This window comes from Myotis daubentonii, chromosome X, assembly GCF_963259705.1.
Source record: "Myotis daubentonii chromosome X, mMyoDau2.1, whole genome shotgun sequence".
NCBI classification, from domain to species: Eukaryota; Metazoa; Chordata; class Mammalia; order Chiroptera; family Vespertilionidae; genus Myotis; species Myotis daubentonii.
Genome location: NC_081861.1, coordinates 89843695 through 89860067, shown reverse-complemented (window position 1 = coordinate 89860067; position 16373 = coordinate 89843695). Strand labels below are relative to the sequence as shown.

Below are 16373 nucleotides of genomic sequence, written 5' to 3'. Positions count from 1 at the left end.
AGTAGTCAACTACCTTTTCTAAAAATATGTTTTTACTGACTTCAGAGAGAGGAAGAGAGAGGGAGAGAGAAACATCAATGATGAGAGAATCATTGATCAGCTGCCTCCTGCATGTGTCCTACTGGGGATTGAACTCACAACACAGACATGTGCCCTGACTGGGAATCAAACTGTGACCTCCTGGTTCATAGGTCAATGCTGAACCACTGAGCAACACCGGCCAGACAGTAGTCAACTATCTTTATGAAACACTTAAATGCTAGCCTGTGCAGAACTATGATGAATTAAGTTAAATTTCTACTTCTCTTCCAGGACTATGAATTTGTAACATATAATCTAAATGACATATATTCTTTTGAAAGAAAATCTGAAGTATTTAGTCAAATAAACAACCCTTCAAAGTAAACAAATCTTCAAAGAAAATATCTATAATTACAACCCTTAATCACATATTTTCTCCTAAACTTGTCATTAAACTTGAAAAGCAACAAAAAACCATCATAGGTAATCTGGGTACACACTTATCCTTCTTATTTGTCCTTCCTTTTCATTGTCTTTTCACGAGCCAATACCACCCCCCACTGGGGATCAAGCCCACAACCCAGGCATGTGCCCTGACCTGGAATCAAACCATGACCTGTTTCATAGGTTGATGCTCAACAACTAAGCGAAGCGGTTGGGCCGCTTAATCTTAAATGATCAAGAATAGTAATGATTTGCTCCCTATATGATTTAGATAAGTTTGACTTAACTCTGAGGTCAAAGTGGAATCGACATTGGTAAAATTGTAAAACAAAAAGGTAACACTCAAATCTCTATTTGAAAGCATAGTGTCTAAATCTATTCTTAAGAATTGAAACATTGTAGCCCACACCCCATATGTACATGTTATATGACATCAAAAGAAAGAAATGTCCCAAACTGCTTGGAGAAGTATGAATAGTTCTATCCTCCAATATGTTTTTATTTTTTACCTTTTAGGATTTTGTCTTGATAAAAATTATATGTTTCTGAACATTTTCCAGGGTAGATGGAAAGGCAAGAGATAACCCAGAAAGTGAAAAATGACCATTTCATTCAAGTATTTGTTCTTACTCAATCCTTGTCAAAAAAATGTATACCTTAAAATTTAGTCTGCCTCAAAGGAAAATATTGCAGATGGTTAGTAGCAGATAACTTTGTTCAGGAGTTCTAATGATATATTACCTTTCAGAACAGAGTGCAAAAACTAAAGAGTAAGTAATAGAATTAATAGTCTCCCAAATTCTCTCTCTTTTGGGGAATTTATTAATTATTGTGGAGTGTAAAAATCAGGAAACTATCCATTTGGCTTTGTCCTGTATGATGGAACTCTTAGATATCCTGACCTAAACAGACAAGAAATCACACCACTGTATCTATTTCTCTATTACTGAGCATGACAACATTTGCTGCCTTTGAAAAACAGATGAATCACAAGACCTTATCAAGTTGTTTCAAATGCAGATAACAGGAAGCCATGTTCCTCTTCAGCTTGGGGAATTCCATATCTATTTGATCAGATTCATAAATTCTCAGAGAATAACAATACCAGTGTAGGGCATCATCGTAATTGTGCACCTAAAGTTTAAAAAGAAATAACAAAATTACATGGCTATCTCTACATATGACTCTAATTTTTCCAAGTCACCTCTAGAAACAAACAGAAAAATAATATTGGTTTTTTAGGCAACCAAAACACAATACTCCCTCTATTTGAGTTCTAAAATAATCAGTATAAGTTACAGATAAATTGGCAATCAATATTCTCTCTTCTTCCCTCACATTAGACATCTCACAGAAACAATCAATGAAATAAAGGATAATCTATGGAATGGGAGAAAATATTTTCAAACCACATATTCAATAGGGGGGTTAATATTTAAAAATATACACAGAACTCCTACAACACAATAGCAAAAAAGAAATTTAATGGGTACAGGATCTGAATAGACATTTTCCTAAAGACAACTTACAAATGGCCAACAGGTACATGAAAAGGTACTCAACATTAATAATAATCAAAGAAACACAAATCAAAACCAGAATAAGATATCACCTCATACCTGTTAAAATGGCTATCATCAAAAAGATAAAAGATAACAAATGCTAGTGAGGATGTGGAGAAAATGGAAACTTTATACACTGTTAGTGAGAATGTAAACTGGTACGACCACTTATGGAAAACAGTATGGAGGTTTCTCAATAAGTTAAAAATTGAACTGCCATGTGATCCAGCAATCCCACTTCTGGGTATACAGCCAAAGGAAATGAAATCATTATCTCAAAGAGATATTTGTATTGCCGTGTTCATTGCAGCATTATTCACAATAGCCAATGTATTGAAACAACCAAGGTATTTGTTTACTAATGAATATATAAAGAAAATACAGTATATGTATTCAATGGAGTATTATTCAGCTATAAAAAAGAGAGAAATCCTGCCATTTGCGATAACATGAATGAACCGGGAGGATATAATGCTGAGTGAAATAAGCTAGAAAAAGATAAACAGTGTATGGTATCACTTATGTGTAGAGTCGAACTTATGGTAATGAAGAATAGACTAGAGGTTAAAGGCATTGGGGGATGGAGAAAATGGGGAGAGGTCGGTTAAAGGGTACAAACTTTCAGTTCTAAACTGAAAAAGGTTCTGAAAATCTAATGTATAACATGGTGACTATAGTTCATAATACTGAATTGTATGATTGAATTTTACTAAGAGAGTAGACCTGAAGTGATCTGACAAAAAAAGTTAAATATGTATTCATTAAATCAATTGTTAGAACTTTTACGATGTACATGTATATCAAATAAAGTTATTACATTGTACACTTTAATTATAACTGTCAAGAAATTAAAAAAAAATCACACATGGGTTGAAGAGCCTGAGATGGTGGTGAACCATGCTAGAAAACTCTAAATAAAATTTAAAAGTTGTTAAAACAAGGATAAAATTTTTTTCAAGAGAACAACCATAATTCACTATGCTAACACAGCTATTTTCTTTTTCTACATTCCATTTTAACTTTATCCTTTTGTATTCTTATATAGTTGTAATCATAGTGTATATTATAATTTCATGTTATATTCTTTCCATTTAAATTTGTTTTGTAAATATTAATCTATATTGCTATTAAGTCTTCACAGTTATCAATTTAAGGAATACAAAACATTCAATTAAATTTTAATGTTTGCTATTTAATTTCTAGGTTATTCACTATTATAATTAAACTAGAGGCCCGGTGCACAAAAATTTGTGCACTCGGGGGGGGGGGGTTGTCCCTCAGCCTGGCCTGTGCCCTCTCGCAGTCTGGGACCCCTCGGGAGATAACGACCTGCTGGCTTAGGCCTGCTCCCGGGTGGCAGAGGGCAGGCCCAATCCCTAGGTGCAGCCACTGGTCGGGCTCAAAGCAGGGCCGATTGGGGAGTTGGGGCGCCGCCCCCTGTCATGCACAGAGCAGGGCGGATTGGGAGGTTGCAATGCCACCCTCAGTCACGCTCAGGGTAGGGCCGATTGGGGGGTTGTGGCACCGCCCGCTGTCACACTCAAGGCAGGGTCGATGGGGAGGTTGTGGCGCCACTCCCTGTCATGCACAGAGCAGGGCCGATCAGGTGGTTGAGGAGCTCCCCCCTGTCACTCACAGAGTAGGGCCGATAGGAGAGTTGGGGCACCGCCCCCGTCACACACAGAGCAGGGCAGATCAGGGGGTTGGGGTGCCGCCACTCTAACACTCAGGGCAGGGCCGATGGGGAGGTTATGGCTCTACACCGTCACACACAGAGCAGGGCCGATCAGGGGGTTGGGGCGCTGCCCCCTGTCACACACAGAGCCGCAGGGCGATCAGGGGGTTGGGGAGCTCCCCTCTATCAGGCACAGAGCAGGGCTGATCAGGGGGTTGGGGCGCCTTCCCCTGTCACGAACAGAGCAGGGCGGATAGGGAGATTGTGGCCCTGCCCCCTGTCACACACAGAGCTGCAGGGCGATCAGGGGGTTTGGGCGCTGCCCCCTGTCACACTGATCCCGGTGCCGGGAGGCCTCTTGGCTCCGCTGATCCTGGTGCTGGGAGGCATATTACCCTTTTACTATATAGGATAGAGGCCTGGTGTATGGGTGGGGGCCAGCTGGTTTGCCCTGAAGGGTGTCCTGGATCAGGGTGGGAGTCCCCACTGGGGTGCCTGGCCAGTCTGGGTGGGGGGATGATGGCTATTTGCAACTGGCCACACACCCTTCAGGGTGGGGTCCCCACTGGGGTGCATGGCCAGTCTGGGTGAGGGGCTGAGGGCTGTTTTCAGGCTGGCGGGTGACTGAAGCTCCCAACCGCTCCTTTTTTTTCTTTTTTCTTTTTTTATTCTGGGCCAGCTTTAGTTTTGAGGCTTGGCTCCAGCTCTTAGGCCTCCGCTGCTGAAAGCAGGTTTCTGGCCTTTGTTTACCTTCTGTATTTGAAACAATGTTGCTATCCTGCTGGCTGAAGCCCGGAGGACTAAAGCAGGTTTCTGGGGTTTTGTTTAGCTTCTATATTTGTAACATAGTTGCTTAGAGTTGCAGCTCAGAGTCCTCCGTCACTGAAGCAAGCAAGCCTCATGTTCGCTTTAAGTTGCCTGGCTGCCGGCCGCCATCTTGGCTGGCAGTTAGTTTGCATATTGCCCTGATTAGCCAATGGGAAGGGTAGCGGTCATACGCTAATTACCATGTTTCTCTTTTATTAGATAGGATAACAAGCTAATGGAAAAAAACTTACAGAAATAGCCTGGATGACTTTTTTAAGCTAAGAAAATTCAGGTTGCTCATGCACACCAAGGTAAGATATAGATGAGTCCCTTGTACCCTATCAAGAAGCTTCACGTTTTTCAAGGAATAACAGGAGTCACTAGGACCTAAAAGGAATAAGACACACTCTTCAACTAGAAATAACTGTGCTGAGCAAGTACAACACTACCTTTGACTATCCTATCTAATAAAGAGGGAATATGCTAATTGACCCTCATGCTGTCACAAAGATGACGGCACCCACAGACAATAAGGAGGGAATATGCTAATTGACTGCTCTGCCCTCAAAGATGGCAGCACCCACAGCCAATGAGGGAATATACTAATTAATGGCCACACCCTCAAAGATGGTGGCACCCACAGCCAATAAGGAGGGAATATGCTAATTGACTGCCATGCCCTCAAAGATGGCAGTGCTCACAGCCACAAGATGGCAGCGCCCAGTCCCCTCAACCCCACGCGCCTGCCTCTGGAGACCCCCAGTCCCCTTACCCCCCCCAGCCACCCAGAGTCAGCCCAAGGCACAGGCAAGCCTCAGATGGTGGCTGCCCAGCTGCCCAGGGCTGCCCAAGGCTCAGGTAACTAGGGCCGGTCAAGGCTTGTGCTGCCAGCAGTGGTAGCAGCAGAGGTGTGATGGGGTGTTGCCTCCCCTGGTCACTGGGTCGCCTCCCATCTCTGAGGGCTCCTGGACTGTGAGAGGGGGCAGGCCAGGCTGAGGAACCCCCACTCCAGTGCATGAATTTTCATGCACTGGGCATCTAGTTTAGAATTAACATTATATTCTTCTCCAGTTGATGGAAGTGGGAGTTTAAAAAATTGTTCTGTAAGACTGGAAAATGATGGAAAAGAAAAAGACTCAATAGGAGAAGGAATTCTGAAGTACTTTTTCTTCAACTCAGTAAAGACATACAGGCCCTCTAAAAAAACCAATAATACTATTCTATTTGCAGTAGCTAAATGTAAGGTATAAAGCAAGACATTTTGATATACACTGTGAAATGTTCACCACAATCAAGCTAATTAACATATACATCATTTCACCTAGTTACCCTTTTTTTGTGGTGAGAACACTTAAGATTTACTCTCTTAGCATGTTTCAATTATATAACACATTATTATAACTACAGACACCATACATTGTATTAGGTCTCTACAACTTTTTCACTGAATAAGTTAAAGTTTGTATTATTGGACCAACATATCCCCAATTTCCCCAAGCACCAAACCCTGGTAACCACCATTCTACTTTGTTTCTATGAATTCGACTTTTTAAAATTCCACATATACCCCTGGGCAGTGTGCTCAGTGGTTAGAGCATTGGCCAATGCACTGAAGGGTCAAGGGTTCGATTCTCACTCAAGGACACATACCTGGGCTGCTGGTTCAATCACTAGCCCAGTTGGGGACATTCGGGAAACAACCAGTCTCTCTCTCTCTCTCTCTCTCTCTCTCTCTCTCTCTCTCTCTTTCTCTCTCTCCCCCTTCCCCCTTCCACTCTCTCTAAAAGTCAATGGAATAAATATCCTCAGGAGAGGATTAACAAAAAAAGAACAAAATAAATTTAATACCACATATACCATATCATGTAATATTTGTCTATGTCTGGCTTATTTCACTTAGCATAATGTCTTCCAGGTTCATCCATATTGTCACAAATGGTAGGTTTTCTTGTAGATCATTTTGGGTAGTATGGTCATTTTAACAATATTAATTTTTCCAATCCATTAACATGGGATCTTTCCACTTTTTGTGCCTTCTTAAACTTCTCTCATCAATTTCTTATAGTTTTCAATGTACAGATGTTTCATATTCTTGGTTAAATATATTTCAAAATATTTTATTGTTTTAGATACTATTATAAATGGGATTGTTTAGTTAGTTTCTTTTTTGGATAATTTACTTTTAGAGTATAGAAACAAAATTGATTTTTGTATGTTGATTTTGTATCATGTAACTTTACTAATTTGTACATCTGTTGTAACAGGGTGTTTTTTTGTGAGTGCAATCTTAAGGTTTTCTATATATATGATTATATCATCTGCAAATAGAGACAATTCTACTTCTTCCTTTCCAATTTGGATGCCTAATTGCTCTAGTTAGAATGTTTAGTACTTTGTTGAATAGAGTGGTGAGGATAAGCACTCTTGTCTGGCTCCATGATGTTAGCTATGGGCTTGTCATATATGACCTTTATTTTGTTGAGGTACATTCATTTTACACCTAATTTATTGAAAGTTTTCATCATGAAAGAACGTTGTATTTTGTTAAATGTTTTTTTCTTGCCCTAACTGGTTTGGCTCAGTGGATAGAGCATTGGCCTGCGGACTCAAGGTTCCCAGGTTCAATTCCAGTCAAGGGCATTTATGTTGGTTGTGGGCACATCCCCAGTAGGGGGTGTGCAGGAGGCAGCTGATTGATGTTTCTCTCTTATCGATGTTTCTAACTCTCTATCTCTCTCCCTTCCTCTCTGTGAAAAATCAATAAAATATACTTTTTTAAATATGTTTTTTTCTTCACCTATAGAGATGACTATATTTTTAATCATTCTGTCAGATGTGATGTATCTTATTTATTGATTTGCATAAGTTGTACCATCCTTGCATTTCAGGGACAAATCCTACTTGACTGTTGTGTATGAACTTTTTAATGTGCTGTTGAATTCAGTTCGCTAGTATTTTGGTGAGGAGGTGTATTAACCGGAAGTGTACCAGTTAATAATGCAGATTGTGTAATCAAAGAAAACAATAATTTCAAGAGAAACATCAAAAGTGCTTTATCCAAAGTAATGTCCATCGCTAGTTACACATTTCCCCCATCTTTCAGGTAATTTGTGGATACTGTCCCAATAGAAATTTTCTTGTTTTGAGGCAAACCACTCAGAGACCCAATTTTCCACTTCTTTGTATGTTTTGAAGTGCTGCTCAGAAAGTGCGTGTGCCATCGATCAGAACAAGTGGTAATCTGAAGTAGCAAGGTCTGGGGAATACGGTGGGTGGGTTCATACTTCCTAGGCAAGATCTTTTAACGTGTCTTTAACTGGTTCTGAAGTGTTTGGTGGTGCATTATTACGAAGCAAAATTACTTTGCCGTGGGTTCTGGCCCATTCTGGTTGTTTCACGATCAAAGCATGGTTGAAATTGATTATTTGTTGTCGGTAGCGATCAGTATTAACAGTTTCATCTGGTTTTAGAAGCTCATAATATACCACACCTTCCTGATCCCACCAAACATAGAGCACTGTTTTCTTTCTGAAGCGATTTGGCCTTGCAATCAATGTTGATGGTTGACCTGGATCAACCCATGATTTTGTGCGTTTGGGATTCTCAAAATAAATCCACTTTTCATCGCCAGTCACAATTCGATGCAAAAAAAAAAAAAAAAACAAACAACAACACATACACACACACTTTCTTTCATGCCAATGAAGCAACATTTTACTGATGACTTTTCGGTTTTCCATTTGTCTTTCATTCAGTTGATGTGGCACCCATTTTCCTTCTTTTGAAATCTTTCCCATTGCTTGTAAACTATCGGAAATTATTTTCTAAGCAATGTTTAATCTTTCTGTAAGGTTCTTTTTGACCTTGACACACATCTTCATCCAATAATGCTTGTAATTGTTGGTCTTCAAACTTTTTCTGTTGACCTGGATGTTCTTTGTCTTACACATCAAAATAATCACTTTTAAAGCATTTAAACCAGCGTTCACAAGTATCTTGAGATGGAGCATGTTCACCATAAGCTTCCTGAAGTATACGATAACTTTTTCTTCAAAATAAAATAACGAATTAAAACGTCCCGCAAATGCTCTTTCTTTGGCATTAAATTCGACATTTTTAAACATAAAAATATCTATGATGTTAACACCTTCAGCAAATTTGACATATGAAGTTTTGAAGCTTGCTGTCACTACAACAAAATAGCATACTAGTACATATCAAATCGCATATATATCGACATATGTGTAACTCCATCTATTGAAAAAAAATCTGCTTTAACTGGTACACCTAGTACGTTTATTAGAGATATTGGTCTACAGTTATCTTTTCTTTTAGTGTCCTGTCTGGCTTTACTATCAGTGCAATTAATGTTGGTCTTATAAAATGAGTCTGGAAGTATCTGAGATGAGCTTGAGTTTGAGAAGGATTGGCATTAATTCTTCCTCAAATATTTGGTAGAATTCATCTGTGAAATCATCTGGTCATGGGCTTTGTGTGTGTGTGAGATTTTTAAATTAATGATTCTATCTCCTTAGTCATTATTAGTCTATTCAAATTTTCTATTTATTCATGATTCAATCTAGGTAAGTTGTACATTTCTAGGAATTTCTCCATTTCTTCTAGGTTATTGAATATGTTGGCATATCATTGTTCACAGTTGTCTCTTACAATCTTTCATATGTCTGTGGTATCAGTTGTAATGCCTCTTCTTTCATTTCTAATTTTATTTATTTGAGTCCCTTCTCTTTTTTTCTTAGTCTAGTAAAATATTTGTCAATGTTGTTTATATTTAAAAAAAACACAACTCTTATTTTCATTGATATTTTCTATTGTTTTTCTGGTCTCTATTTCATTTATTTCTGCTCTGACTTTTGTTATTTTCTGCCTTCTGCCATGTTTGGGATTAGTGGTAGTTCCTTGATGTATACAGTCATAATATTGATATTTCTGTTTTTAAATATATGTTTATTGATTTCAGAGAGGAAAGGAGAGAAAGAGAGAGATAGAAACATCAATGATGAGAGAGAATCATTGATCGGCTGCCTCCTGCACACTCCCTACTGGGGATCGAGCCCGCAACCCAGGCATGTGCCCTTGACCGGAATTGAACCTGGGACCCTTCAGTACTCAGGCCAATGCTCTATCCACTGAGCCAAACCAGCTAGGGCTATTTCTCTTTTTCTTAAGACTATAAACTTCACTTTTATAACTACATTTGCTGTAACCCATAAGTTATGATATCTTGTGGTTTCGTTTTCATTTGTCTCAAGGTTTTTATAATTTCCTTTTGATTTCTTCTTTCGTCCCTTGGTTGTTCAAGAGTTTAATTTCTATGTATTTGTGAGTTTTCTAGTTTTTTCATTATTCCATTTGGAATTAATTTTTGCATAAAGTGTGAGGTTTGTGTCAAGATTAACCTGTTGATGTCCATTGCTCCAGCACCATTAGTTGAAAAGACCATTCTTCTTCTACTGAATACTTTTTGTAGCTGGATATTTGTAAACAAGGATCTGAAGTCCTGCCAAGAAGAAGTGAATGTTCTATCAGGAACACAGCATGACTTGCAAGCGAGTCACACTGGGTCAAGATTGCACACAATCTTGAGTTCCAGGAACATTTACCTCCCTGAGAAAGGCTAAGATTAAATAGTCGTGGGTGTAGAGCAGAAAGGGAGGGCACAGCTGCAAGTTGTCTTCAATACGCTATTGTAATAATATAGCACAAAACAAGATTTAGTTAATTAACTGCTGACGCACTAACCTTGTGCCAAACCCCAATAAAAGCGATGGTGAGAGTGCAGAGTTTGCTACATGCCTGAGCGAGCTGTAGCCCTCTGTCTGGCATCAATCATCCTGTGTGCTCGTCTTACCTCTGTGTCTTCGGTTCATTAAACATCCCTCAACAACTTTTATGCACTTTGTTGAAAATCAGTGCATATTTGTACGGGATTATTTTGGGGTTCTTTATTATGTTCAATTGATCTTTCTGACAATACCACACAGTCTAGATATATATTGTAGCTATATAATAAGGTGATGTGGTTCCTTCTACTATATACCTCTTTCTCAGAATTGTTTTAGCTACACATTTTCATTCTTCTGTTTTTATGTGTAAATTATAGAATAATCTTATCTCTATATTTTTCTCATTCTTTTGCTTGTATTCTATTTGTGTCTTCATCTGTAAAGTATGTTTTTTAAGCCATACATAGAATTGGCCTTGCTTTTTCATTTAATTTGATAATGTCTGCCTTTTCACTGGTATATTAAAATTGTTTTCATTCAATGTGATTTTGCATATGCTGAGATTTCAAAATATCTTATTTGTTTTCTATTTGTCCCATCTAAATTTATTCCTTCTTTCCTCTTTTTATGCCTTCTTTTAGCTTATTAAATATTTCTATAACTTTATTTTGTTATAGATTATAGATTTTGCTTTCAATACTTTTGGATATATGTCCAGAACATGAATCACTAGATTATATGGTAATTCCATTTTGTAATTTTTTGAGGAATCACCATACTGCTTTCTATAGTAACATTCTACTTTACATTCCTACAAACTACTTTAATTTTTAAACAATATTTTTGCTGAGTATAGAATTCTAGTTTGATAGTTTTTTCTTTAGTTATTTTTAAATTGTTGCTCCACTGTGTTCTTGCTTACACTGCTTCTACTGAGGACTCTGATATTCTGCTTAATTTGTTCCTCTGTATGTAGGGTGCCTGTTTTCTCTGACTGCTTTTAAAATATTCTCTTTATTACTGGTTTTGAGCAATTTGATTATGTGCATTGGTGTAGTTTTGTGTTTCTTGTGTTTAGGGTTTGCCACACTTTCTGATTATGTGTGTTTAGAGTATTTCTTAAGTTTTAAAAGTTTTCAACCATTAATTTTCAAATATATTTATTCTCTCTCCTCATTTGAGGATTCCAATTACCTCTATATTAAGCTACTTGAAGAATTTCTGTAGCTCACTGATGTTCTTTCAATATTTTTTAGTTTTGTTTTTTCTCCCTGTGTGGTTCATTCTGGATAGCTTTCATTGCTATGCCTTCAAGATCACTACTCTTGTCTTCTGTAATGTCTAATCTGATGTTGGTATTATCCAATATGTTGTTTTCCTCCTAGACATAGTTTTTATCTTTAGAATTTGGATTTTTTTATATCTCCCATGCCTCTACTTAACTTTTTGAATATATGGAATATAATTATAAGAGCTGTTTTAATGTCCTCTGTTAATTTCTGTGTCAGTTTAAGTTGATTGTGTATTCTTTTTAATATAGGTTGTGTTTTCCTACATCTTGAATGCTTGGTAATTTATTACTGGATGATGAACATTGTGAACTTTAACTTCTTGTTGCAGGATAGGTTTGTATTCCGATAAATATTTTTACCTCTACTCTGGGAAGCAATGAAGTTCCTTGGGATCAATTTGATACTTTCAGGTCATACTTTTCTGATTTTTAGGTAGTTCTCAAGTAGTACTCAGTGTAGGATTCCCATTACTGAGACAACAAACACTCTTCTGAGTTCTCAACCCAGTGCTCCATGAATTAGAGCAAGCATGTCAAACATGCTTGAATTAGAGGTTTTCTAGTCTGGCTGGTATGAACAGGTTCTATTTCCAGAACTATGTGAGTCCTAGGCATTGTTACCTAGGCATTATTTTATTTTATTAAAGAATAGTTTATTGCTTTTTAGAGAGAGAGAAAGGAAAAAGAAACATTGATGTGTAGCGTAACATCAGTTGTCGCTTGCATGCCTCCAACAGGGGTTCAAGCCCGCAACCCGGGCTTATACCCTGACCGGAAAGCAAATCAGCAACCTTTTGGTGCATGGGACAATGCTCAACCAAGTGATCCAAACCAGCCAGGGAACATCTAATAATTTTAGATGGTTATTCCCCTTACTTAGATATTTTCATTCTATACTGTCCTGATAGTACTCTGCTAAACATTGGAGAAGGACTCTCTGATTGCTGGGGTTCTCTTTATGTGCTATATTGTGATCCCTGGTATTCTGTTCTATAAACTTTAGCTGCTTTGCTCTCCCAGATTCTCAGCTCCATCTCCTCGAATTAGAAAGCCTGCTAGGATCCACTTCAGTTCCTCTTCCTATACTACAGCCTGGAAAATCAGTCAGTAAGCTGTACAACTACAGTGCTCACCTTGTTCATTTCCTATCTCCCAGAGAGCACTCTGTTGTCTGATAGTCAGTTTCTAAAAAACCATTTTTTCATGTATTTTACCTTGTTTTATGTAGGTGGGGAGGGGTGTTCAGGCAAAGACAGAAATCTGGTCTCTGTTACATCTTGGTTGGAAGTGGAAACCCACCATAACTTTTAAAAAACATTGTATCCTTTTTAATTACACACACACACACACAAATGCACATATACCAAATTTTTTACAAGTGATTAGATTATGAATAACTATACTTTAAAAAGCCTTATCTGGCCTTGGACAGTGGGATCAGTGGTCAGAGCATCAGCTAGGATACAGAAAAGTTGTGGGCTTGATTCCCAGTCAAGAACATGCACCTGAGTTGCAGGGTAGATCTCTGGCCCCAGTTGGGGCACCTGTGGGAGGCAACCAATTGATGTGTTTCTCTCACAGTGATGCTTCTCTTGCTCTCTCCCTTCCCCTCCCTCTCTGTCTCTCTCCCTTCCACTCTCTCTAAAAATCAATGGAAAAATATCCTTGGATGAGGATTAACAAAAATGAATAAACAGAAAATATCTGTAGTTTCAGTAAACCTGGATTGATTTGCAAAGAGAAAATATATTACTACTCTTTTTTATTTTTTATTGTACCACAACTTTATAAAGTTTTTTTAGAGCAGTTTTAGATTCACAGCAAAATTGAGAGGAATGTATAGAGATTTGCTATGAAACCCCTGCTCCTACACATGCATAGCCTCTCCCATGACTATGACTACAAAAAATAAAATCAGTGTCCCCCCCAAAAAAAATCCTCCACCGGGGGACCAAGTCCTTCTGATTGAAGCTCCCCCCCCAAAAAAAAAAATCCTCCCAGGAACCAAGAGGTCACCTAGTTCGATCCCTGTCAGGGCACATGCCTGGGTTGTGGGCTCTGTCCCCGGAAGGGGGGATGTAGGAGGCAGACAATTGATAATGTTTCCCTCTCAGCAATGTTTCTATCTCTCTATTCCTCTCTCTTCCTAAAAACAAATCAATAAAAATATATATGTTTTTAAAATCCCCCACCAAAGCCTTACATTTGTTACAACTAATGAACTTACACTGACACATCACCCAAAGTCCATAGTTTACATTACGGTTCACACCTGCTGTTGTACATTCTGTGGGTTTAGACTAATGTATAATGATATCTATCCATCTTTATAGCAGCATTCAAAGTATTTTCACTGGCCTATAAATCCTCTGTGCTTCATACCACAATTTTTAACAATATTTTTATTGATTTCAGAGAGGAAGGGAAAGGGAGAGACAGAAACATCAATGATGAGAGAGAATCACTGATAGGCTGCCTCCTGCCTGCCCCTTACTGGGAACTGAGCCTGTAACTCGGGCCTGTGTCCTGACCATGACCATAAATCGAACCATGACCTCCTGGTTCATAGGTTGATGCTCAACCACTGAGCAACACCAGCCAGGCTACACCACAATTTTTAAAAGGAATAAAATCCCTTGGAGTTTCTCATTCTTCATGTTAAATTAATTTTCTATAGCTTAATATCATTTCCCTACATTGTAAGTTCCCATTGGGAATGAATCACATCTTAGTATTTTAAAATAAATTCTTGTCCAATGCCAATTAACACTCTAAATTATGAATAATAGAGATATTATTAAAGTATTTGATGCTCTATGGTTTTATAGTCAACATATTGTTTCATTTGTTGGGGTTGAGAAAAAAATATAAAAAAATATTATTCTCAAACCTGAAAACTTCTGTAAGCTTTTTTCCACAGAATGCTGTGTAAATAGCCTACTAATCCTGATGGAAGTGGTCTTCCTGTTTGCTGACCTAAAAAAAAACCGAACCTCAATATCTAGAAAAAAGAATCAAGATCTATTACATTAAATAAAAGAGCTAACTATATTCAGACCCTATAATCTTTAAGTAATGGCTACAAACAGAATCACATTTAGACCAGTTTTCGTAATCAATTTTAGATTTACTAGCAAAACTGATTATACAATATAATCAGAGCTTGGTAGACTCACAGTAATTCGCCCATCAATCTGTGATAGTTTTCCAGTCTAGTATCTCTTTAACGTATTTCCCATGTTCCAAATTTGATCATCATCTGATGCCTTAATATTATTGTGAATGAACATACAGCAATGTTAGAAATCATTAATAAGAAATGTTTATTATGTATTAACCAGATCATATCAAATTCACAAGGCCAATTATACCTTAAAGCCTTTGTAAAATACTTTAAGACAGTGTTTACACATAAACTTTATTACTTTAAATTGTAACTTGTGTCTGATTGTTTGTTGTCTAGACATTTACAGGGTTCAAATATATTAGCACACATTAACATAAAGTTTAAAACAATAATATAATTCTATATCCACTTCTCTTTCACCCCTTTGGCACTATCAATTTCTGCAAAGTCTTGATTAGAGCACTGAGAGTCTCTGACACCCAAGCCTAGTCAGCAGATATAGTTTGTGCCATGACTTAGTTAAAAATACCCACGAGAGTAAAATGTTATAATACTTAGGGAGTATGAGTGTATAATCTGATATCACAATAAAACTAAGATTCCCTAAATGTAATCTTAGGAAAATTAATTATTCTGGATAACCACGTTTTCTAGTTGACTGACAGTTTATTTTTATTAAACATAAAACATTTTTTATTTTTAAAAGTCTAAATAATTTCATTATTTTTTCTAAAATTATGTTTCATGAATTATGTTTTCTAAACATACTTTCTAGTTTTCTGAAGCACATTTTAACCATTTCTTGACCATTCAAAGTCAACAATAATAACAAGTACTGTATTTTGTTATACTATTAATTTATCACAGTGATGCCTTTGATATTTACCACAGACTATAGTACAGATTATTATATATTTTTTAATGTTTGAAACTGTTTTATAAAATTTTTAGTGGTTTTTTTCCCTATCTTATGGTAAGGTTAGCCATATATTTCTCTGTAGACCCTTCACTCTTTTAAAAAATGTCTTTTTAATGTCTTACTGATTTTTAGAGAGGAAGGGAGAGGGATAGAGAGATAGAAACATCAATGAGAGAGAAACATCATCGATCAGTTGCCTTCTGTACACCTCCTAGTAAGGATCGAGCCCAAAACCTGGACATGTGCCCTAACTGGGAATCGAACTAGTGACCTCTTGGTTTCTGGGTCAATATTCAACCACTGAGCCACATTCGCTGGGCCATTTCACTCTTTTTTAAAAATATATATATATTTATTGATTTCAGAGAGGAAGTGAAAGGGAGGGAGAGAGAAACATCAATGATGAGAGAGAATCATTGATTGGCTGCCTCCTGCATGCCCCACACTGGAGATTGAGCCCACAACCTGGACAGGTGCCCTTGACCAGAATTGAACCCGGGACCGTTCAGTCCACAGGCTGATGCTCTATTCAATGAGCCAAACCAGCTAGTGCCCTTTCATTCTTTTTAATATGTTACCATTAAAATGCTAAGGGTTGGCCCTGGCTGGTGTGGCTCAGCTCATTGGGCATCATCCTTTGCACTGAAAAGTTGGCAGTTTGATTCCCGGTCAAGGCACATGCCCGGTTTGTAGGCTTGATCTCCAGTGGAGGGCATTCAGGAGGCAGCCAATCGAAGTTGATGTTTCTCTCTCATCAATGTTTCTATCTCTCTCTAAAATATC

At 37.8% G+C, this 16373-nt stretch overlaps 1 protein-coding gene across 1 annotated transcript in view; it reads right to left on the bottom strand.

The window, feature by feature from the left end:
• Nucleotides 1-16373, bottom strand: part of TEX11 (testis expressed 11) — a 422533-nt gene that overhangs the window by 174837 nt on the left and 231323 nt on the right. Inside the window, exons 14-15 of the mRNA XM_059678680.1 lie at nt 14435-14520; nt 1462-1599 (exon numbers count right to left, since the gene is read on the bottom strand). Coding sequence (XP_059534663.1) covers nt 1462-1599; nt 14435-14520 — 224 coding nt within the window. The remainder of the gene's footprint in view (nt 1-1461; nt 1600-14434; nt 14521-16373) is intronic.